Genomic DNA, 26,659 nt, shown 5'->3' with positions numbered 1-26,659 from the left:
AGGGATGGGGTTGCGATCCCACAGTAAAAATTCTGACCCATAATTGTTCCTGTCTGACAGAATTACAGTGAAAATTACAGTGGAAATGGAGAAGAGCCTGAAGACAAGGAGGCTCAGCAACAGGAGCAAATTGGGGTGAGGCTCAAGGGGAAGCTCCAAGGCCTGACACTATTACTGATACTATAGTGTGCTCACAAAAAGGGACCTGTCATGACTGCCCTCTGAAAGATACAACAAGCAGCTGAAAGTTTCAGATGCAGATTATTTATACCCAACCAATGGACAGAAGCTGCTGACTCCTGTGTTTGAATATTAAAAAGCTGGAAGAAGCTGAGGAGGAAGACAACCCTATAGGAGGATAAGCAGAGTCAACTAACCTGGACCCCTGAGTTATGTCAGACACTGAGCCACCAACCAGGAAGCCCCCTACAAAAATACAGCAGAGGACTGCAGGATCTGGACTCAGTCAGAGAAGATGCACCTATTCCTCAAGAGACAGAAACCCCCAGGGGGTAGAGAGTTCTGATGGGGTAGGAAGTGAGGGGTGGGGAAATTATCATGGAGCCAGGTGTGGGGGCGGGGGAAGGTATGTGCTGTGGAACATTTAGAGGATGGACAGGAAGGGGATAAAATCTGCAGTATAAAAATAGATGAAATATTTTTTTTAAAGGCGTGATTTGTTGTAAATAAGAAGGAGGTTTATATTTTTAAAGTGATGTTTATCAAATATGAAGAAAAATATATATAAAATTATGGGATATCGTCTATGATCATACCAATTTGTGTAACCTATACTATTTATATATGTTTTTAATTCTGATAAACATATAGCATATTAGGTATTCAAAAATTAAGTTGTAATTTCTACTTGTAAAATTATTAAAGAACTCTAGGAAATATGTAATAATAATGACAGGTGGAGTAAAAAATATTTCTACATATTTCTAATTACTTTTCTGTGGTAAATAAACCTCACATGATTTCTGATTACATGAATTTTTTTCTTTCAACTATTTTCTTCAATGCAATACTGACATCCTTATTCCTCAGGCTGTAGATCAAGGGGTTCAGCATGGGTACAACAGTAGTATAAAACACAGATGACACTTTTGCTTGGCCCATAGAATTCAGTGATGATGGCTGTAAGTACGTGAACGCACCAGAACCATAGAAGATAGCAACAGCCGAGATATGGGTACTACAAGTACTAAAAGCTTTGAACTTGCCTTCCCTGGAGTGAATGCAGAGGATGGTGGCAATAATGGAGATGTAGGAAGTAATAATGGTCAGCACTGGGACAAATGCATTCAGTGTANCAAAAAATAGAATCAATATTTCATTGATATAGGTATTAGAGGATGCAAGTTTCAAGAGGGGAAGAAGATCACAGAAATAGTGGTTAATCACATTTAAATTGCAGAACTGAGTCCTCAACATGAAACCAGAGTTTAAGGATGAACAGAACACAGCAAAAATATATGCCCCTGAAATCAGAGAACTGTAAATCTGATACGACATGTTTACATTATAAAGCAAGGGGTTACAAATAGCAACATATCGGTCATATGCCATTGCAGCTAATGTGTAGCACTCTGCAATACCAAAAATGAGGAAGAAGTAGAGCTGAGCCATGCAACCAGAGTAGGAGATGAGGTTCTTCTCTGTCAGAAAGCTCATGAGCATTTTAGGAATAACAACTGTGGCCTGACAGAAGTCAATGAAGGACAGACTTCTGAGGAAATAGTACATGGGTGTGTGCAGGTGTGAACTGAGCCCAATCAGTATGATCATGCCCAGGTTCCCTACCACAGTGATCAAATAGATTCCTGTGAAGAGGAGGAAGAGGGGCAGATGGAATTCTGGCTTCTCTGAGAACCCAACCAAGAAGAACTCAGTCACTGTGCAGTGGTTTCCTGCTGCCATGTCCTCCATTCAAATCTAAAGGAGAAAAAAACTTTGTAAGCCAATTAAATGATAAAAGATTATTTTTCATTTACTTGTACAAAAAGTCCCCATGTAAATTATTTCTGCTTAAGTATACATTTGCCTTCAATATAATTACTTTAAGTGAATTAACTTAGATAAATACAATTAATTTTTATTAAAAATTTTAAGCATATTCTTAAAATTAAGAATGCACTTCATAAAAATACTATCACTGAATTAAAGCTTTAAAATTTCATGAGTTCAAAACTATGCCTCAAGTTTGAGTTGTAGAGTGAGTATTAGTGTGAAAATATCCCACTGTGTTGAGGAAGTAAGCTTTCCCCCAAAGGATGAATTATTATCCAAAATCTAATTTCAGATGAGCCCTAATTTTAGACATTACTACTTCTCTAATCCATAATCTACTTAAAGCCTTCAAATACCCAAAAGTGAAAAATAAGTGAGCTCTGTAGCACCCATTGCATTAAATATTTGAAACTTTGTGCTCCTAGGATTAAGTAGTGTACATGTGGTGCTGCTAGCAGGGGATGCTGGTGGGGAACCACTTTTGGAAGAGAATCAGTCAGTAGTGGTTACCTAAGGAACCCATAGAGACAAAGTGCTCAGTTTCACTTCTATTATATACCAGTAAAACTGATAGAAAATACAATGTATTTTTTTTATTTTTACAGTGTAAAGAATCAAGTATTATTGGCAACTTATCACGCAAAAAATCTGCAGTATGATTTTTGCATTGTAAGTTCATATTGACAACCTCTCAAGTAGAAAATTAGATATTTCTACATATTAAAATTAAAGAAAAAGGCTCAACTAAGTTTTTCCTTTTCCATTTATATATTGTGAAAAAAGGAGGATTGCAATGGGGAAACCTATTAACTAGGGGAAAATATAATTACTGTCTTCTATCCTATTAAACTCTGAATCAGTTATTGATTGTGTATACAGAGTAAATTCCTAAATGAATTAGAATTTTGTCATTAAAAAGTAAGAAGTTACTTTTTTCCTGTCTGTACCTCTACACAGAAATGATGGGCTTGCCTGCCCCTCTCCAACACCCCACAGAATGCAGGTGTCCTAGGGGTCTGCTGTCCCCAGGGACATAGGTGAGACCAGTGCCCCAATACTGAAGGAAGCTGAAAACCCCACAGAACAGAAGGTGGATCTTTCCCCCCTGCCATAGTCCAATCATCCTTTAGATCTGAAACTCCCTCTGGGTCAGATCCACTGCCTGTCTTCTCTCCCACACCCCATAGCATGCTCGTCTTTAAGGAGGTCTGCCATAACTTGGGACACAGGTGAGATCCCTGCCATAATACCCATGTCAACTGGGACCCTGCATAGAGCCCAGGAGATGTGGGACCTATCCTTTTTACAGGACCCCCATCTTCTTTCTGATCTGTATCTTCACCCTGATTAGATCAGTGTGACTGCCCCTCTTGCACACCACATAGGCTGCCTGTCTCCCAGGAGGTCAGTCTTAACCAGGGACACAGTTGAAATCTTCGACCCAATAAGCACACCAGCTGTGACACCCTCGCCCACCCACCCCCACTGCACAGAGACTAACAAATTTGGGATGTATCCTACTCTGCCTGAGCCCCTTCTAGTCTGTACCTCTATCTGGAAGTGGGGGAGATCCTAACCTTGTACCCTCAAGCCTGACTATTTCCTAGGGCATTCCTAACAAGGGACACAGGAGGTCTGTCCTAACCATGGACATAGGAGGACTGCTTTAACCAGGGACCAAGGATTCCTGTTCTAAGAAGGGACACAGGAGCCCCACCCTCCCCAACCATAAACAGCACTTCCTGCCTCCCAGGAGGCCTGACCTAACCCAGGTCTACTGCCTCCAAACAGGGAGGCTCTAGTAAGAGAGATCAAAGCCTATTCACGGGGGCTGGTGAGATGGCTCAGTGGGTAAGAGCACTCAACTGCTCTTCCGAAGGTCCGGAGTTCAAATCCCAGCAACCACATGGTGGCTCACAACCATCCGTAACAAGATCTGACTCACAACCATCCGTAACAAGATCTGACTCACAACCATCCGTAACAAGATCTGACTCCCTCTTCTGGAGTGTCTGAAGACAGCTACAGTGTACTTACATATAATAAATAAATAAATCTTTAAAGGAAAAAAAAAGCCACTTCACACCAGAGGTAACCCTATAGCAAGAGGCAAGCACAAGAAAATAAGCAACAGAAATCATGCAATCTAGCACTATTAGAACCTACTTTTCTCACCCTGTAATGGCTGGATACCCTAACATACCTGAAAAGAAATATTCTAACCTAAAATCCCTTCTCATGAAAATGGTAGAAACCTTTTAAGGAGGATATTAATAACTCCCTTAGAGGAATACAGGAAATCACAGGCAAACAGGTAGAAGCACTTAAAGTGGAAATGAAGAAATACTTTAAAGGAATATAGGAAATCAAATCAAGTAGGTGAAAAAATGAACAAAACAGTCCATGACATAAAACTGGAAACAGAAGAATAAAGAAATCACAAACCCTGGAGACAGAAAACCTAGGACAAAGATCAGGAGCTACAGATGCAACCATCACCAAGAGAATACAAGAGATAGAAGAAAGAATCTCACATGACGCAGAAACACCAGGAAATCCAGGACACACAAAAGAACTAAAACTAAGATTAATAGGAATAGAAGAGTGTGAACATTACCAGTCAAAAATCCAGAACACATCTGCAACAAAATCATAGAAGAAAACTTCCCTCACCTAAGAAAGAGATAACCAAAATGAAGAAGTCTATAGAACACCTAACAAATCAGACATAAAACAAGCCTAGACACATACAAAATTAAAATATTCAACACACTCTCTCCCACAACAATGGCTGAACTTCTATAACCACAAAACTGAATAACTTTCTACTTGATAATAAATTTATCAGGGAAGAAATAAACAGCAAAATTAAGACTTTTGAGAATTTAATGAAAATAAAGAAATTTGAGAGGTCTTACACTAGGAACATAACTGCATGTCTAAAATCTGTAGAAGAAAAAGAGCAAACACACCCAAGAAGAGTAGAAAGGAAGAAATAATCAAACTCAGGTTTGTATACAACCAATTAGAAACAAAGAGAACTATACAAAGAATCAAAAAAAATTAAGAGCTGGTTCTTTGAGAAAATCAACAAGATATATAAACCCTTAGGCAAATTAACTAAGGAACACAGAGACAATATCTAAATGAACAAAATCAGAAATGAAAAGGGAGACTTAACAACAGAAACTCTGGAAATTAAAAAAACTATCAGATCTTACTAGAGACTGTACTCAACAAAACTGGAAAATCTAAAGGAAATGGATAATTTTCTAGACAGATACCACTTACCAAATTTAAATCAAGAACATGTAAACCATCTAAGCATTCCTATAACCACTAAGGAAATAGAAGCAATCATTAAAAACCTCCCATCCACAAAAAAGGTCAGTGCCAGATGGTTTTAGCTCAAAATTCTACCAGACATTCAAAGAAGAGCTAATACCAAGACTCCTTAAGCTATTTCATAAAACAGAACCATAAGGAAATCTACCTAATTTATTGTATAAAGCCACAGTTATTCTGATACTTAACCCACACAAAGACACACAAAGAAAGAATGTTAGACAATATATGCTTAAGAATATCAATGCAGAAATAATCAATAAAATTCTCGCAGACTAAATACAAGAATACATGAACATCATCATTCACCACGATGAAGTAGCCTTGATCCCAAACATGCAGTAATGGTTCAATATATGAAAATACATCGACATAATCCACCATATAAACAAACTCAAAAACCTCACATGATAAACTATAATATCCTTTGAAAAATTCCAACTCTTCTTGAAAAATTTGAGATTAGGAATTTATGGCACACACTTAAACATAATAAAAACAATATGCTTCAAGGGAACAGCCAACTTCTAATAAAATTGAGAGAATCTAGAAGCAATCACCTGAAAATCAGGGACAAGAAAAGGCTGCCCCATTCTTTCCCTATCTACTCAATATAGTACTCAAAGTTCTAGCTAGGGCTATTAGACAACAAAGAACATCAAAGTGGGTACAAATTAGGAAGGAGGAAAACAAGGTATCACTATTTGTAGATTGTATGAATAGTATACATAAGGGATGACAAAAATTCTTCCATAGAACTCCTACCGCTGAGAAACAACTTCAGCAACATGAGTGGATTTCAGATTGACTCAACCAAATCATTAGGCTTCCTTTATACATATGATAATTGGGCTGAGATAGAAATTAGGGAAACAAAACCCTTCACAATATCCACAAAAAATATAAAGAATCTTAGTCTAACTCTAACCAGGCAAGCGAAAGATCTGAATGTAAAGAACTTCAAATCCCAGAGGAAAGAAATGAAAGAACACAGCTGAAGCATGGGGCTAATCAACTATCTCCAAAAATTTTGACTCAGTATTTTTCCATCTAAAGCAAATGCAGGACTGAAGGACAAAATGGAGCAGAGACTGAAGGACAGAGAATCCGGTGACTGGCCTAATTTGGGTTGCATCCCATGTGCAGGCACCAAACCCTGACATTATTACTGCTGTCATACTGTGGTTGCAGGCAGGAGCTTAGTGTGACTGTCCTCTGATAGTTTGTACCAGAAGCTGACAGATGCCAATGCAGATGTTTATAGCCTAGCATTGGACTCAGGTCAGGAACCCCTATGGAAGATTTAGGGGAAGGAATGAAGGAGCTGGAGGTGATTGTAACCCCACAGGAATAACAACAGTGTCGACTAACCTGGACCCTTGAGAGTTCTCAGAGATTAAGCCACCAATCAAAGATCATACACAGGCTAGTACATGGCCCCTGACTCACATGAAGCAGATGACTACTTTGACTGACCTCCGTGGGAGAGTATGAACCAAATCATATAGAAATTTGAAGCCCCAGAGAAGGGGGATTCTGACAGGACTCAGTGGGGTTTGGAGAGCACCTAATGAGAAGCAATGAGGATGGGGTATGGGTAAAGAACTTGGTCAGGAGAACCAGGAAGTATGGCAATATTTGGAATATAAATAAAATAATTCAATAAAAATAAAAACAAAAAGTAAAATTTGAACTGTTTTTAAAACACTTATTTCTTGCATAGACAATAACATAAATATCAAGAAAGCTTACAGATTGAAGTATAGAGTAAGACAGAAAGTCTTGCAGACAGCATAGATGAAATTACCTGCAGCTCTAGAATTCAACTTCAGATTACTTAGGAATAAACACATAAACATCAACACATACAATAATTATAATATGAGAGGGGCCAGAAGTACTGTAGGAAACAAAGTAATGCAGCAATCTGGGATGTGTCAGTGCATTCATGATTTCAAAGAAGCAGTTTCTGCATCAATGGTGCACATTAGACAGACCTGACACTTCCACTCTCCATTAAGGCATGGGTTACTAATAATGCTAAAATGTAGCAGACATTGTTTTCAATTGTGTTCTTACTAATAAGACCACAATAAACCACTGTATAGATCTGAACTTAACAGTCACACTGATAACATAGTTAAAGTAATTTGGTCAGAAAACAAATAAAAAATCCATCAATGTGGGAAAGACACTGGTATGTTCAATGGATTGTAATAAAAATACTGGGTAGAAGACTACAATAATTATACCAATCAGTGTGTTCTGTGTGTGTGTGTGTGTGTGTGTATGCGTGTGTGTGTGTGCGTGTGTGTGTATGTATTTGTATGTGTGTTAGTGTGTGCATGTTTTGTGTGTATGAATGTATGTTGGTATATACTTGTATAAAAATTTCAAAACTTTTAATAAAAAATAAAAATTGATGAGCATGTCATCTAAATTTAAAACAACAGCCCTCTTCCAATAGCTCAGGAATCACTGTGAAGAGTGTTAGGAAGCCTGGAAGATCCAGAGGTGGTCGATGACTACAGGAAAGCAGTGTATGTGTGCAAAGTGGAACAGAGTCACCATGAGTGTTCCAGTGTACACAAGGTCAGTGTAAGCTCAAGTAGACCAAATGCCACCACAGAAATGGGAGTTAAATACAGAGTTCATGCCATCTGAGGAGATATTTGCAGTCAATAATTGCTGAAATGACATTCCAGTTTTCTCTCATTTGCAGTCAGGCAAGGTTACCATGCAACAAAGGGAAATCATATAACCCACTAAATATGAATAGAACAAATTGGCTGTGGTGAGAAAACAGTAACCAGATAACACAAACCTGCATGGGATAGACAGGGAAGGAGCATTAGCCTCTGAGGAGTTGGAGAATAGATAGTGAATATAACCAAAGCATGCTTATAAAAATATGAGTTAGTTAATATATATATATATTAAAGCTTAAAGATATGAAAATGAGGTGACAGACCCACAGTGATTAAATATGTCTGACAAAGAACTTAATGTGAAGTACCTAAAATATTCATAATTTGTTTTTTAATTATTTTGTTAGATATTTTCTTCATTTACATTTCAAATGCTATCCCGAATGTCCCCTATACCCTCCCCCTGCCCTGCTCCCCTGCCTACTCACTCCCACTTCTTGGCCCTGGCATTCCCCTCTATGGGTCATGTAAAGTTTGCAAGACCAAGGGGCCTCTCTACCCAATGATGGCTGAGTACNCCATNTTCTGCTACATATGCAGCTAGAGACATGAGCTCTGGGGGTACTGGTTAGTTCATATTGTTGTTCCACCTATAGGGTTGTAGACACCTTCAGCTCCTTGGGTACTTTCTCTAGCTCCTCCATTGGGGGCCCTGTGTTCCATCCAATAGCTGACTGTGAGCATTCACTTCTATGTTTGTCAGGTACTGGCCACTATATCAGGGTCCCTTTAGCAGAATCTTTCTGGCACGTGCAATAGTGTCTGGATTTGGTGGCTGGTGATGGGATGGATCCCTGGGTGGGGTAGTCTCTGGATAGTCCATCCTTTTGTCTTAGCTCAAAACTTTGTCTCTGTAACTGCTTTTATGGGTATTTTGTTCCCTATTCTAAGGAGGAATGAAGTACCCACACATTGATCTTCCTTCTTATTGGTTTTCCTGTGTTTTGCAAATTGTATCTTGGGTATTCTAAGTTTCTAGGCTAATATTCACTTATCAGTGAGTGCATATCAAGTAAGTTCTTTTGTGATTGGGTTACCTCACTCAGGATGATATCCTCCAGATACATCCATTGTTTTTAATAACTGAGTAGTATTCCTAATTTGTAATCCCATAAGGACAAACATGTTTAAAGTAAAATAAATATATTATTGAAAAATAAACTTTATAAATAAAAGTCAGTAAGTGAAGACTAAATTTGTATACAAGAATATGCTCATTTATATTTAAACATGAATGCAATCAAAATATGGTATCACCATACAAGGATATTAAAATTCACATTGAAAAATACCAGCAGATAAGGAGTATCTAGACACATCACACAACATGTGTTAGTGGAGTAAAATGTATACTTTGAAACTTTGTGAATATTGCTTTCAATATATTATAACTATGAAGACACATCTTCTATGCACTTAAATTACTGTTTCTTAGTTTATATCCAGAATAAATGAAAACAAATTTCTGCATAAAGAATTATGAAAACATTCTGGCGGCTTTGTTCATTGATTATTGAACTTTAATAAAAAATAACCCAAATAATCTGTTCCATGTTTTTGTATACAATATAATTCTAGTTAACATTTTTTAAGGAACAAATGACTCACTCAATAACATATAATTCAAAAGCATGGTATTATTGGAATTGCCTTGAAATACAATTTTCAAATCAGGTTGAGCTTGCACAGAAATTATGAATATTGTTGCAATCACTGTCAGTTCATATGTGCAGCTGTAGCCTCTGTCTGGTTGACATTGTTTCCTTGTATTTTTCCACCATTTTGGGTGAATGGGTTCCCTCTTTTAAAGTTGTTGGCTAGAGAGATTCCATCAAACCCTGCAAAAATCACAGCCTTTTCTCATTACTATTGGTTTACACCAGAGCTCAATGGTATGACTTTGTTGGTGATGCCCTGTATTTGAATCATAGAACTTAAACTTATGAAGATATCTAGGTTGGCCATGAACATTCATCACTATTGGGTAGCTTCACAGTGCTGAAATCTACTATGGACACTACTGGAGGAAACAGCTGCTCAACAATTTTTTCCATAGGTGAACCTGTGAGCTATATTAACATCTGGACTACAAAACATTCTCATTGCTACAATGAAGTCATGAATATAATAAGGGTACTGAAGCATTTACCCTCCACAAGATAAAACATACTTGACAGTACTACCAAACAAAATACCTGTTGTGTTTTAAACATTTTAAAAATATTATCAAAGCATATCAAAGATTATACTCTCCCAGAATAGACACTGACTATTTTGAAGCATTGCATGCATGTATTGTGTTTGTCTATTTTTTATTATACTGCTTAGTTATTCCTGTGTACAATGTCTTTGCAAATGCTGGTCTAATAACGATTGAACAAAGCACAGCTATCCATTCACTAAATATACTTGTTATTTTTTTCATACTTTAGTTTTTCAAACTTGAGTTACACCTACATGCAATACACTATAGCATATTTTCTTTTTGCTCATGTACCATTTTAAGCCTGCCTTTTCTCCTGTAAATACCTCATGACAAGCTTTATATTTGTTAGTCCTTAAAATTCAAAATATATTCTATATTTATACATTGTTATTGTGTACCCTTATATTAAAAATGTTTCACCAGTATCAATAAAAATACAAAAATGATAGTAATGATATAAAATACCAAAATTTCCCACAACTATTCAGAAGTCATTCTAATAAGAATACAAACAATGCACATATATTGATTCTTTCAAGAAATATATTATAATGCAAGTGGTTAAGTTAGGATAGCATGTTTCCTTCTTCCCCCTTGCAGGTTCAGAGGATAGATCTCAGGTTATCAGAGTTGTGTTGCAAGAGCATTTACACTTGCAGTCATCTTGTCTGCCCAATCAGTGCCTTAATTTCTAAGGGAGTAACATATGCTTTTCACTCAGATGTAAAACACACATTAATATGACATATATTAATTTATTTCCTAGCATTCTCATTTTTATAAGTCATATAAGATGGCTATAACATTGATAAAAATTTTTGAGTACAAAAACATAAATATGGGGGCTGGTGAGATGGCTCAGTGGGTAAGAGCACACGACTGCTCTTCCTAAAGGTGCAGAGTTCAAATCCCAGCAACCACATGGTGGCTCACAACCATCCTTAACAAGATCTGACTCCCTCTTCTGGAGTGTCTGAAGACAGCTACAGTGTACTTACATATAATAAATAAATAAATCTTTACAATTAAAAAAAAAACATAAATGTGTTTGTGAACAAAGGCAAAACTTATTGCATTTTTTTGGTTTCAGTCTTAGCCTTAACACCAAGAAAAAAAAATTTCTGAAGAATAGCATTTATTCTATCTCTATCTCTTCTCAACATCAACTCAACAGGTATAAATAGTTCCTATTCTATATGTAGGCAAACTAACTTTTAATATTATATTACCTGTCCACATTCCATACTCAGTTACATTAAGTCAGTACTATTCTTTTTTTGTTCATTATTGTATTTGGAGGTTATGTTTTATGGTACATAGACTGGTAGCTTATACAAACATTAAATATTCCTAAGATTATTCATTCATCTCACAAAATTTATTTAATATAGAGATCTTAACTCTATGCCAAATTTCATGAATAGAAATTTCTTCTGGTAGTATGTGGAGACCTGAATCACCTAAAATATTAGGAATAAAAATTCTAAAACCATAGTAATATCAAATGAGTTATGCACATGGGATCTATTAGGTTGAATACAATTATTTTAATACTTTGCTTCAAAGACAGAATCTGACAATTTTTTCCACCTACCCACATTTTATTACTCCTAATTTTCAATGTCTCTTACTCTAAATATTGCTGAGTTACAAAGCAAAAAGCTCTGACTTTTAGTCAATAGAGCAGTATAAGTCAATGTTACATCTGCTCTGCTTTAAGGAAGTCACAACATAAATCTTCCCTATTAGTGTATATTGATTAGAGCTGGATTCTAAATATATGATAAAATTTACAGACAAAATAAAACTAGGAGGAAGATGCAATACAAGTTGGAACTTAATGAATTATTATTGCATAATCATGAACTAACACTAAATAAAGCAATGTACCCATATTCACAGTATGGATGCACAATAAACAAAAATATGACTAAATTGACAACCATAAAATCAATACCATTCAATATATTCAGTATTTAAAATTTTGATGTTAACATTTTAATATTTTTATCATATGTCATAATTGTAGGAATCACTAATTAAGACTGTTTTATACTAATACTTTGAAATATTTTATCTTTTGGAATTAAATTAAATGAGGGATCACACATTTGTATTTTTTTTCATGGACTATACTGCACAAATGTGATGATTATTTACACTTACAAATCTAGAGAAGTAAGTCCCTTAAATTTATTTGTAAAACCACCACTGTCAAAGGTTGAAGTTTAGTCTTTTGCTTTGTATTGTAACACTAATTATAAGTCTCCAAGACCTGGCTTCCCCTGAAAAGGGAGTCCCCATAAACCCAATTAAAGCTATGTGACCTTTCTTTCAAGTTTCATTGATTGGTAAATGAAGATATCAACAGCCAATATCTAGCCAGAAGAGACATAAGTAGAGTTTAGTATTCTTAAGCTGGAGGTCAGAGGAGACCACAAGTTAGGGAGAAGAAGGTGAATGGAGGATAAACCAACAATGCGGTAAGAAGCTAAACATAATGGCAATATTGATTGGCTAACTGGAGGTCAGAGCAGCCCAGATGAAACATGGCAAATTATATAATAGGATTATTGGAAAATAGACAAAATAGCATAGAAGATAAATATCTGTCCAGCTCTCATTCTGATTAAGGCTTGTTATAAATGTAAAATGTGTGTTGTGCATGTATGAGTGTGTGTGTGTGTGTGTGTGTGTGTGTGTGTGTGTGTGTGTGTGTGTGTGTGTTTGTTTTGTTTTGTTTTCTGAGACAGGGTTTCTCTGTGTAGCCCTGACTGTCCTAGAACTCACTCTGTAGATCAGGCTGGCCTCCGACTCAAATTTGCTTGCCTCTGCTCCCAAGTGCTGGGATTAAAGGTGTGCAGAACCATGCCCAGTCGTGTGTGTCTTTTATCTAGGAACTAAATGGGTAAAAGAAGGGAAGAAACCCTCAGATACAGATCAACAATTTCTTCAATGCTCCATTCATTTGATTCTGTTTAATTTTTAATGCATACACCCCCTCCTTCTGTGATGTACATAAACATCTGCTTACAGTACCTAGAGTATATTTTAGTTGTTCATTGTCTATATTTTAGAAGGCTCATCATTCTATTTGAAAGAGAATCAAAGTATTAATGACATGATGTGATTCTCCAAAACATTGTAAAGGATTTATACTTTCTACAATATGCTTAGTAAGTTGTAAATTCTGAATCTTATGCTTCCTTGGGAAATAAACTATACTACTAGTCCGATGACATTTTGGACTATTTGCCATTCCCCTCAGTAATACATGTCTGACACATTACAGCTTTGTATGGTACTTTTAAGAATAAAGGAATAATTAGATGAAAGAATGGGAATATTTAGCCTCTTTTCTTAACTTCTTACAGTGATTGTTCCATTTGTTATAGTGCTAAATAAAAAGTATGATTATGTGATAAATACACACTAACTTATCTCTCCTGAAATTTTCAATGTTAAATTTTATTTGCTGCTTGCCAATGGCATTAATACTGGAATGGGGAGAAACAGGCACCAAGCATTCTGCAGTTAGCATTAACAAAACAAGCCCTAGTCTTCAATATCAACAGTACCTTGAGCCTGGTCTGCATTTCAAGTCACCTTCTCCCAGAACTCACTTAGTCTGTGCCTCTGTAGTTTCAACTTCACACCCACAGTCAACTGAGCAGTTATGAAGCTCTGTCCTGAGTTTAGCTTCTGCAGGTACTATGTGTTGCAAAATAAATATTCTCCATGGACACTCATTAATCTACAAATATTCTAATGAGAAAAGTAAACAATTATCAGTGCTAATTCTCCAATTGCCGAGATAATCTACAAATGATTTCCAGTAACTTCTAAATTGTCAACTCCTACAAAAGATTTTGTATGTGAATCACTGAAGAGCTGTGTTAAAATTATCCAGCATGTGTTGGTGGGTGTGAGATTCTGAGCATTTTTTCAGAGCCTTTGGATGACACAACAGACAAAGGCCACAGTGAGGGGACCAGGTTGAAACAATTACTTTTCTGATCAGTTATATGATATTTATTTTAAGTTTAACATTATTTAAATAACAAATCTATTCATAGTAATATTACTAACAGTTTCCCCTAGAACACTAACTGCCTTGCTTTGTTCCTCATTTAAGAAACCAGGAAAACAAAAGGAAGTTCTAAATGAAAGAGATAGGGGCACCATTGATACAATAGGAGTTGAGTTATTTCAGAACTAAATAGGTAAAAACCCGAACAATCTAAATTCTTAAACTATCAAAGTGGTTTGTGAGAATAACGTGTCTTCTATTCTGACCAGTTTAAAATACTTTAAATAATTCAATGCTTATTTTTCTTCCTTAAGCATTAAAGATAACAAATACTCAAATTAATAGAGAGCATATAAAATAATTAAAATTTTATACCATTCAACACAATACAACACTCTATTGTTCTATAGAAATTCAAAATATCTTTGAAGATAATTTTCATAGAAGAAAGTTATGAAAACAGGCATGCATTCAAAAATTATTGCATTAGTGTACTTATTTCAAGTGAATAGAATCTTCGGTGAGATATGGAAATTTTGGAAAATTTCAGAAACCCATTTACCCAATTGGATATAGATTTTCATGAAGGTTAGCAAATAATAGTTTATTTAATGTATAGTAGCTATCTTTTTTATTATTAAATATTTTCTTCATTTACAATTCAAATGCTATCCCCAAAGACTGTTATACCCTCCCCCTGCCCTGCTTCCCAACCTACCCACTCTTGCTTCCTGGCCCTGGATTTCTCCTATACTGGAGCATATGATCCTCACAAGACCAAGGGCCTCTCTTCCCATTGATGGCCGACTAGGCATTCCTCTGCTACATATTCAACTAGAGACACAGCTCGGGGGGGGGGGGGCACTGGTTAGTTCATGTTATAGTTCCTCCTAAAGGATTACAGGACCCTTTAGCTCCTTTGGTACTTTCTCTAGCTCCTTCATTAGGGGCCCTGGGTTCCATCCAATAGCTGACTATGAACATCCACTTCTGTATTTGCCAGATATTGGAATTGACTCACAAGAGAGAGCTATGTCAGGGTCCTGTCAGCAAAATCTTGCTGGCATATGNAATAGTGTCGGGGTTTGGTAGTTGAATATGGGATGAATTCCCTGGTGGGTCAGTTTATGGATGGTCTTTCCTTCCATCTCTGCTCCCAACTTTTTCTCTGTAACTCCTTCCATGGATATTTTGTTCCCCATTCTAAGAAGGAGAAAAGTATCCACACTTTGATCTTCCTTCTTCTTGAGTTTCATGTGTTTTGAAAATATATCCTGAATATTCTAAGTTTCTGGGCTAATATCCACTTATCAGTGAGTGCATATCATGTGTGTTCTTTTCTGAGTGGGTTATCTCACTAAGGATGATAGCCTCCAGACCCATCAATCTGCCTAAGAATTTAATGAATTCATTGTTTTTAATTGCTGCATAGTACTCCATTGTGTAAATGTACCACATTTTCTGTATCCATTCCTCTGTTGAAGGACATCTGAGAGTTCTTTCCAGCTTCTAGCTATTATAAATAAGGCTACTATGATCATAGGGGAGCATGTATCCTTATTACAAGTTGGAAGATCTTCTGGGTATATGCCCAGGAGAGGAATGGCTGGATCTTCTTGTAGTACTATGTATAAATTTCTGAGGAACTGCCAGACTGGTTTCCAGAGTGGTTGTACCTGCTTGCAATCCCACCAACAACGGAGGAGTGTCCCTCTTTCTCCACATTCTTGCCAGCATCTTCTTTCACCTGAATTTTTTATCTTAATCATTCTGACTGGTGTGAGGCAGAATCTCAGGGGTTTTTTTATTTGCATTTCCCTGATAATTAAGGATGTAGAACATTTTTTCAGGTATTCCTCAGTTAAGAATTCTTTGTTTAGTTCTGTACCTCATTTTTTTAAAAGGGTTATTGATATTCTGGAGTCCATCTTCTTGAGTTCTTTATATGTATTGTATATTAGTCCCCTATCTGATTTAGGATTGGTAAAAAAACTATCCCAATCTGATGGTGGCCTTTTTGTCTTATTGTCAGTGTCTTTCACCTTATAGAATCTTTGCAATTTTATGAGGTCCCATTTTTCATTTCTCAATCTTACAGCACAAGTCATTGCTGTTCTGTTCAGGAATTTTCCCCCTGTGCCCGTATCCTCTAGGCTTTTCCCCACTTTCTCCTCTATAAGTTTCAGTATCTCTGGTTTTAAGTGAAGTTCTTTGATCCATTTAGACTTGACATTAGTACAAGGAGATAAAAATGGATCAATTCGCATTCTTCTACATGATAACCTCCAGTTGTGCTAGCACCATATGTTGAAAATACTGTCTTTTTTCCACTGGATGGTTTTAGCACCTTTGTCAACGATCATGTGACCATGGGTGTGTGGGTTCATTTCTGAGTCTTCAATTCTATTCCATTGGTCTACCTGTCTTTAGCTGTACCAGTATCATGCAGTTTTTATCACAATTGCTCTGTAGTACAGCTTGAGGTCTGGCATGGAGATTGTACCATTGGTTCTTTTATTATTGAGAATAGATTTGCTATACTAGGTTTTTTGTTATTCCAGATGAATTTCCAAATTGCCATTTCTAATTCGGTGAAGAGTTGAGTTGGAATTTTGATGGGGATTGCCTTGAACCTGCAGATTGCTTTCAGCAAGATAGCCATTTGTACTATATTGATCCTGTCAATCCATGAGATTGGGAGATCTTTTTATCTTTGGAGATCTTCTTTGATTTCTTTCTTCAGAGACTTGAAGTTCTTATCATACAGATCTTTTACTTCCTTAGTTAGAGTCACACCAAGGTATTTTATATTATTTGAGACTATTGTGAAGGGTGGTGTTTCCATAATTTCTTTCTCAGTCTGTTTATCCTTTGTGTAGGGAAAGGACACTGATTTTTTGAGTTAATTTTATATCCAGCTACTGCACTGAAGCTGTTTATCGGGTTTAGGAGTTCTCTGGTGGAATTTTAAGGATCACTTATATATACTATCATATCATCTGCAAATAGTGATAGTTTGACTTCTTCCTTTCCAATTTGTATCCCCTTCACCTCCTTTTGTTGTCTAATTCCTCTGGCTAGGATTTCAGGTACTATATTGAATAGGTAGGGAGAAAGTGGGCAGCCTTGTTTAGTCCCTGATTTTAGTGGGATTGCTTCCAGCTTCTCTCCATTTAGGTTGATGTTGGCTCTTGGTTTGCAGTATATTGCTTTTATTATGTTTAGGTATGGGTCTTGAATTCCTGATCTTTTCAAGACTTTTATCATGAATGGGTATTGGATTTCATCAAATGCTTTCTCAGCATCTAATGTGATGATCATGTGGTTTTTGTCTTTGAGTTTGTTTATATAGTGGATTACATGGATGGATTTCCATATATTAAACCATCCCTGCATCCCTGGAATGAAGCCTACTTGATCATGATGGATGATCGTTTTGATGTGTTCTTGTATTCTGTAAGCAAGAATTTTATTGAGTATTTTTTGCATCAACATTCATAAGGAAAATTGGTCTGAAGTTCTCTTTCTTTGTTGGGTCTTTCTGTCGTTTAGGAATCAGAGTAATTGTGACTTCATAGAACAAATTAGGTAGAGTACCTTCTGTTTCTATTTTGTGGAATAGTTTGAGGAGAATTGCAATCAGGTATTCTTTAAGGTCTGATAGATCTCTTCACTAAACTCCTCTGGTCCTGGGAGTTTTTTGGTTCAAAGACTGTTCATGACTGCTTCTATTTCTTTAGGGGATACTGGAATATTTAGGTCATCAATCTGACCCTAATTTAACTTTCCTACCTGGTATGTCTCTAGAAATTTGTCCATTTCATCCAGGTTTTCCAGTGATTTTGAGTATAGCCTTTTGTACTAGGATCTGATTATGTTTTGGATTTCCTCATGTTCTGTTGTTATGCCTCCCTTTTCATTTCTGATTTTGTTAATTAGGATACTCTCCCTGTGTCCTCTAGTTAGTCTGGCCAAGGTTTTACCTATCTTGTTGATTTTCTCAGAGAACCAGCTCCTGGTTTGGTTGATTCTTTCGATAGTTCTGTTTCCACTTGGTTGATTTCTGCCCTAAGTTTGATTATTTTCTACTGCCTACTCCTCTTGGGTAAATTTGCTTCCTTTCATTCTAGAGCTTCTAGGTGTGCTGCCAGGATGCTAGTGTATTTTCTCTTTAGTCTCCTTTTGGAGGCACTCAGGGATATGAGTTTTCCTCTTAGAACTGCTTTCCCTGTGTCCCATAAGGTTGGGTATGTTGTGGCTTCATTTTCATTAAACTCTAAAAAGTCTTTAATTTCTTTCTTTATTTCTTCCTTGACCAAGGTATCATTGAGTAGAATGTTGTTCAGTTTCCACGTGAATGTTGGCTTTCTATTATTTATGCTATTATTGAAGATCAGCCTTATCCTTAGATCTGATAGGATGCATGGGATAATTTAAATATTTTTGTATCTGTTGAGGCCTGTTTTTTGACTGATTATATGGTCAATTTTGGAGGAGGTACCATGAGGTGCTGAGAAGAAGGTATATCCTTTGTTTTAGGATAAAATGTTCTGTAGATATCAATTTGTTTCATAACTTCTGTTAGTTCCAATGTATCTCTGTTTAGATTCTGTTTCCAGGATCTGTCCATTCATGAGAGTGGGGATTTGAAGTCTCCCACTATTACTATGTGAGGTCCAATGTGTGCTTTGAGCTTTACTGTAGTTTCTTTAATGAATGTGGATACCCTTGCATTTGTAGCATGATAGACAGAATTGAGAGTTCATCTTGGAAGATTTTACCTTTGATGAGTATGAAGTACCCCTCCTTGTCTTTTTTGATAACTTCTGTAACATATATAAGATCAGAAACACTTGCTTTTTATTTTCTTGCCTGCTTGGTACTTTGTGGGTGCCCAAAGTAGCTTATATTTATTGTGTAGCCTCCCGGCTGGCATCGTCTCCTCTATTCATTTCCCAAGGGCCAGAGGTTACCTCCTATGTAATTCTTGAATGGGCAATACTTGTCCATCTAACACCACACTACCCTCCTGTTTAAAAGAGAGAGAACATTTTGTAAGGAAACCGAATATTCTAATAACTATAGTACAATAAAGTCTATGGAATAATGTGTCTCCAATGCATGGCAGAAAAGTGAAATTGATTATCTTGAAAATATAGTCTTCTCAAAAAGTGCCAAAAAAGTAAAAACAAAACCAAAGAAACAAAATACCATGTAATAACACCAAAGTAGTTGGGGGAAATCTCAGGGACCTCATTTCTAGGTGGAGACTAGGGACATTAATGATTACTGAGAAGAGAGTCAGTCTTTCTATGGGTTTATATGAATGAAAGGAAAACAATCCACTAATTTGAGAGAGAGCAGGGGGAGAGGTCATTGGAGTGGCTGGTGGAGATGAGATAAATGATATAATTATAACACTTACATACGAAATTCTCAAAATCAATTGAGAATGAATAAAATAATATAATTTTGTTGTAATTAAGAATGATATTTATCAATTTAAATTAATGTTTACAAATGTGAATAAAAACTTACATACCAGGATGGGCTATCAACTATGGGGAAAAGGATCCATGATTTCCTTACTAATTGTTTACATTGTTGATTCTTAGAAATATATGACATATTAGGAACTTAAAATTTAAAGTTGAAATTTGTAATAGTAAAAGTTATCAAAGATCCTAGCAAATGAGTAATAATAATGACAGGTAAGGTAAAATGAACAGAATCAAGTCAATTGATGTACTCTAGATAACTTTCCTCTAAGAAATATTCTTTATGTGACTTCTGACTACATGAATTTTTTTAAGTATTTTCTTTAGTGCAACTGCAGCATCCTTATTCCTTAGGCTGTAGATCAATGGGTTCAGCATGGGCACAACAGTAGTATAAAACACAGAGGACACTTTCCCTTGATCCATCGAATTCACTGATGATGGTTGTAAGTACATGAATGCAGCAGAACCATAGAAGATAGCAACAGCAGAGATGTGGGAACTGCAGGTGCTGAAGGCTTTGGACCTGCCCTCCCTGGAGTGAATGTGGAAGATGCTGGCAATAATGAAGATGTAGGAAGTAATAATGATCACTGTTGGAGCAAAGATATTCAGTGTACCAAAAAATAAAATCAACATTTCATCGATATAGGTATTAGAGCATGCAAGCTTCAAGAGGGGAAGAATATCACAGAAATAGTGATTGATCACATCTAATTTGCAAAACTGAATCCTTGTCAGGAATCCTGTGTGAACTGATGCACAGAACACAGCATAAATATACACCCCTGAAATCAAGGAACTGTAAATCTGATAGGACATGATTACAGTGTAAAGCAAAGGGTTACAAATGGCAACGTAGCGATCATATGCCATTGCAGCTAATGTGTAGCATTCTGCAGCCCCAAAAATGATGAAGAAGTAGAGCTGAGCCAAGCATCCAAGGTAGGAGATGAGGTTCTTCTCTGTCAGAAAGCTCACCAGCATTTTAGGGGTAACAACTGTGGACTGAGAGAAGTCAATGAAGGACAGACTGCTAAGGAAATAGTACATGGGTGTGTGCAGTTGTGAACTGAGCCGGATCAGTGTTATCATGCCCAGGTTCCCTACCACAGTGATCAAATAGATTCCTGTGAAGAGGAAGAAGAGGGGCAGCTGGAATTCTGGCTTCTCTGACAGCCCAGCTAAGAAGAACTCAGTCACTGTGCAGTGGTTTCCTGCTGTCATGTCCTCCATTCTGATCCTGAAAGAGTAAAAATCCAATTACTAAAGTTATTAGTAAAGTTGTTAGGGTGAATTTTTTATTCTTTCTCACATACATAAAGTCCATATATAAATTATTTGCCATAGAACTCTTTTGCCCTGCATATAATAGCCTTAACTGTATCATCTTTGATAAATAATGTATCTATTAATATTATTTTAAACATATACTTAATAATTCAGAATGAATTTCATAGAAAACACTATCATTGTATTAGAGTTTTCAAAAAATTTGTGATTTCAAAGCAATGTCTCTAAATTGGATATAAAGTGGGCATTAGTATAAAACCATGGCTGTCTGTGTTGAAGAAGCAAGTCTTCCCTAAAAAATAGCGAATAATTTATCCAGAATCTTATTTTACTAAGAGATCTTCAGGATTCTTTTTAGACAACCAATTTTTCTAAATCTTGAGATACACAAAGTCTTTAAAAATCCAACTGTGGAATTTGGATTTTAGGTAGTGGACACCTGGTGCTAATGGGATGGGGATTCTAGTTTGGGAAACAATTCTTAAGAGGTACAGAGTCTTCAGTAGTGGTTACATAGTGAGTACTTAAAGACAAAATACTCTTATTCACTCCCATTATTTGTCAATGACACTGTTAATTAATGCAATGTATATTTATTATATTTCTTTGGATATTTTCTTTACATTTCAAATGTTACCCCCTTTCCCCTTTTTCCTTTTCATACCAATGGGTATATAGCAGAAAATACTCTAAGGTATTGTTATCTTTGTAGTGATTATATACACATAAATACTATTAAAAAGTATTTGAAAGAGTAAACAAGTCCCACAGTTTTCAGTGATTATCATAACCAGAGAAAGATAGAATTAAAACATTAACATAAACATCAGATTAATTCCAAAGTAGTTTGTTTTCACACTGGAAAAAATATTTGACCCTACGTAAAAACTAGCACAATAATGAAGACAAGAACTAATATATAGGAGTTTTCAACAATATTATAGAAGAATATACTTAATCAAATATTTCAATAACAAACTATTATATGAGTTATTTCATAGGGTCCATTTCCTATCTACACAGATATTCTTAATTTTTTTGGTGGAAAACATGGATTTTATCTTTTGAAGTGGGTTTTAAGTCCAATTATTAATAGGTTGCTTTCCCACAAATTTTCATGCTACTGTTGCACCAGTGGGCATATCAGAGTAGTCTATTTATTGTTGTTAATGCAAATTACAGAGTTCACAGCCAAGTAAGATGTGACAGGATGCACAAGATGTATGTAAGCTCAAGCAGGTGGAAAAATTGAAAAGGTGAACAGAAGTGATCATGTAGTTATACCTTCAGAAGTTATACCTATTAGAAGCATTTGACTATTGATTGCTTCTGAGAGATAGGGGTGGGTCAGTTTTCTTTAAGTGTATAACTCCTGATAAAATCAACCAATCTTCAGTGGAAGGCCAGATGGCCAAAAATGTGTAGGCCCCAATAATTGGACTTTATATGAGGGGGATTAAAATTAAGACACAAAGTTATGTGAATATATAAGGGGATTTACCTGCAAAAAGTGGATGGAGGCTGAAAATATCCAAAGATAACATGTGAAATTGTTAGAAATCTAAAGAGGTATTTCTAACTTCAACAGTGGAAATGAATATAAAAGACTGTTATAGTCTACCACATTTTGTTAACTAGACAATGTGTGAAAAGTACTTGTATTTATTCCTCAGGTAAAAATTTCCAAATCAAATACTTTTGTAACTCTGTTATATTACTTAAGTACATGGAGTAGCTGTCAATAAAATTAGAAAATCCAAATACTACATATCCAAATACTACATATTAGATGTTTCTTCTGTTTTTGCCTTTTTTCACTATAATTTACCTTAGATAATACCATTTGCAGATATCTTTAAAATTTCAGAAAATCCATTGCACTAATATCTTGACAATGTGTTTTGCATGCTTTTAGTAAATTCTTCTTTCAAAAAGAAGCGACAATTTTTCCACTTGATTACATCACACAATTGAGAATCAGAGGAGAAAAGGGAATTTAGGTAGATTTATTAATAAGCAGGAGGTTATTATAACTATTATTTCTAATCAGAGTGCTATTATATCTGCATAGTGTATATATATATATATATATATATATATATATATATATATATATATATATATTATGTATAATCTTCCTACCAAATAGGGGAACACAAAGTGGCTTTGGGTACCAGCTTTATAGCAATAAAGCTTAGTGACTTAAAAGCTAAATTCTTATCCCTACTCACAATCTCCAAGTCATTCTTTTTTGAGCCAGATGCAAGGGAAGGAAAGGGAAATATTCCATGCTGTAGAAGAGGATTACATTTGAATAGAAGCAGTCTTCTGCCATGTTTTATATCTAGTTTCAAAAGAAGTATATTGGTAATCTTAGATGCACTTTCATTTTAGGATCTATATGCATGGATGTCCACAGCATCTCAGTGCATCTTGCTCTTTTCCTAAGTAGATTATCAAGAAAACCAATTCTGACCAGGTGGTGGTGGCACACACCTTTAATCCTAGCACTCAGGAGGCAGAGGCAGGTAGATTTCTGAGTTCAAGGCCAGCTTGATCTACAAAGTGAGTTCTGGGGCAGCCAGGGCTACACAGAGAAACCCTGTCTCGAAAAACCAAAAAACAAATAAACAAACAAACAAAAAGCCAATTCTGTGTTTACTTATTTTATGTTAGGTCATGATGGTTTACAGTTATTTTGAAGCTGTTGACTTACATTTTCAATATTTTTAATTCACATTTTGTAATGCAATATGCAATTGTTAGACATAAAATTTAGTGTTAAATTATCACAGGACATAATAATAATAATTTAATTAATGAATAACTAAAAGTGCACTTATTCCTAACTTTACCCTTACTCATCAACTTAACCTTACCCTGATCCTGAACCCGGCCCCTAACAGTACACATACCCCTACTCTTACAACTTACTACTACCTCTACCCTACACCAAACCAAATCCTACCCCTTTCCTTAACCTAATACTATCTACACCCCTAACTTTAACCCTAATCATAACCCTAGCTCATATCCTTACCCTATCTGCAACCCTAACCCTACCTCTAACCCTATCCCTTACACTAACCTATACCTTAAACCTTACTCTAAAGCTAGCACTTCCCCTAACCCTTAAATTTAGCCTAACCCTATCCCTAACTGAAACCCTTATACTTATCCTTACCCAAACCCTAATATTGACCATAACCCTAGAACTAAATTCAACCTAAACCTAAACCCAAACTATACCTGAACCCTAATCTATATTAACTATATTAGCATTCATATTTAAAAACCATGTGGGCAGGTTGCTAGTACATCCTTTGTACAATTTAGGACTATAGTTTACAAATGCACTAGTGCAGTACTTTTTAAGAGATAGGGAACTTGCAATGCTTTCATTAAAGCATACATGCCAAAGTGCAGGAAAATAGTAACAACAACCCAACAGTGTTCTATTAGTAAAACAATGTTGCATCCACTGTAGAGATTATTCAATGCAGTTTGAATTTATAAGCCACAATAACTTTTAGGGGGAAAAGATACTGAGTTTCCTCTTAAAACACTTGTGGGCAAGCAATGATAATGGGTAAAAAACACTTTTTAACTTTACAACAACATCACATCCACGGGAGAGAATTGGACAAACATTTTACACCTGAAATAATACAGTACTTTTAGGAGATAGGAAACTTTTAGTTCCCCCTCCTAATATACATACATATCTCAGAGAACTTTGAAAACTATGGTAGGAAAGAAGGAAATTTGTACTACTCAGGAGACCAAGAAGTTGGCTATAAAACAGAAATCTCTTCTATATTTGACAGGGGAGCTGCAACTATGAGCTCTCACTAATATCTGTCCTAAGAGTAGCTCAATAACCACAGCAGCTATCATACTAACATGGATGAGAGAAAATCCACAGGTTTCTTTCTTTCTTTTCATTTTTCTTTTTCTTTTCTTTTCTTTTTTTTTTAAGATTTATTTATTGTTATATGTACGTACACTGTAGCTATCATCAGACAGACCAGAAGAGGGCGTCAGATCTCATTATGGATGGTTGTGATCCAACATGTGGTTGCTGGGATTTGAACTCAGGACCTTCAGAAGAGCAGTCAGTGATTTAACCACTGAGCCATCTCTCCAATACAATTCACAGGTTTCAATACCTAGAAAAAAGTTAAAGGTAATTAAAGAATAATTGACTTCTGAGACTTAGAAGATCAGACTCATCCAGGGGTGAGCCACCTGTTAGTTTATCCACTGAAAGAAAGCCATTTTGGTTAAACACACATCTAGGATGACTAAATTGACCCAGAATTTAACATATATGCATTATATATATATATATATATATATATATATATATACCTACATATGTGCATTTATACATGAGTATATGTGTGTCCACAATTATATTTAAAGGGTCATAAATGTTAGAGGCAGTGGGGGAGTGTAGGAGGAGTTAGAGTGTGGAGAGAGATGGCTGGAAATGCTGCAAATAGAGTACTATGAAATTCTCAACAAGCATTATATAATAAAACATAGAAAAATATTTAGGAAGAATAAGGCACATTCTACTGACCTCAGTATTCTAAAAGCATTTCCTCATATCCTAGCAGTTGTAATTAATCTCAAGAAGAAAAAGAAAGGATTAAGTAGCATTTAAAATTAGCTCTGTTTTAAAATGGTTTTCTTTATTTTAACATCGTGCCTTTAAACTTGATAACTGTAGCCATAATGTTGCCCAGTTTAAACTTAGTGGATAGCTAAACAGAACAAAACAGACAAAGAAAGAGACAAAAACAAAAATACAAAAGTGTCAGGTATTGTCAAGAGTGATTGCAGGAGATGGAAGGGAAGAATAATGAAAGCACATTTTTACATGTATGAAAATAAAACCAAGAAAGTGTATTCATAAAAATGTCTTATGTATTTATGGAAAATTATTTTCTAGAAAACATTTAAAAATGAAAATCTGAAAAAACAAACAAAGAAACCAAGAGCTCTGTCATTTCTGGAGAGTTTCAATAGTCATCACTTTCAATAAGGAACTGCTTTCAGATTGTCAGTCACTTTTACTCATTGAAACTGACATTTTTCAGATTTGCAAGCCCCAACATAGTATTATCTTTTATATTTAATTTAAAGTATTTGATAATTTTATACATAAGTACACTATTTCATCATTTCAACTCAAATCTTTTCCATCCAACACCTCACATGACCCCAATGCCCTCTTATGATCATTTCATATATATACAAGCATATAAGCATTTATTCATACATATCCTGTTAAAACCATTTAGTGTTGATTATGTGCATTTAGGGCTAAACACTGGGACTGGAGCAAATATCAGAGAACACAATCTTGGAAATGTCTGATTCTCCCGCTCTCATCACCTATCAATGGCTTGAAGCTCTTGATCTCTGGTAAAAATTATGAGATTTCCCCATCTAGTTGGCATGTTGCTGCCATTGTGATAGTCTTGGTTAGGTAAACCTAAGTCAATATTTTACGGGTGAAGCTTTCCTGTCATAATACAAGGTACTATCTCAGCATACT

At 35.7% G+C, this 26,659-nt stretch overlaps 2 protein-coding genes across 2 annotated transcripts; both read right to left on the bottom strand.

Annotated features, from left to right (window-relative positions):
* Positions 1-987: 987 nt before the first annotated feature.
* On the bottom strand, positions 988-7,199 carry LOC110327974 (olfactory receptor 1537-like). Its single transcript, XM_021207297.1, has 2 exons — positions 7,173-7,199; positions 988-1,926 (listed from the first exon to the last, which is right to left on the bottom strand). The coding sequence occupies exon 2, from the start codon at positions 1,921-1,923 to the stop codon at positions 988-990; it is 936 nt and encodes a 311-aa protein (XP_021062956.1). The 5' UTR covers positions 1,924-1,926; positions 7,173-7,199.
* Positions 7,200-20,067: 12,868 nt separating this feature from the next.
* On the bottom strand, positions 20,068-21,036 carry LOC110327832 (olfactory receptor 1537-like). Its single transcript, XM_021207064.1, has one exon. The coding sequence runs from the start codon at positions 21,034-21,036 to the stop codon at positions 20,068-20,070; it is 969 nt and encodes a 322-aa protein (XP_021062723.1).
* Between the last annotated feature and the right edge of the window lie 5,623 nt (positions 21,037-26,659).

Source organism: Mus pahari, chromosome 10, assembly GCF_900095145.1.
Source record: "Mus pahari chromosome 10, PAHARI_EIJ_v1.1, whole genome shotgun sequence".
Lineage (NCBI taxonomy): Eukaryota > Metazoa > Chordata > Mammalia > Rodentia > Muridae > Mus > Mus pahari.
Note: the sequence above shows the minus strand (reverse complement) of the source record. Positions and strands in the feature narration are given on the sequence as shown.

Bases quoted from the DNA above. Each gene is read 5' to 3' on its own strand.
- LOC110327832 (XM_021207064.1), bottom strand. From the start codon at position 21,036: ATGGAGGACATGACAGCAGGAAACCACTGCACAGTGACTGAGTTCTTC.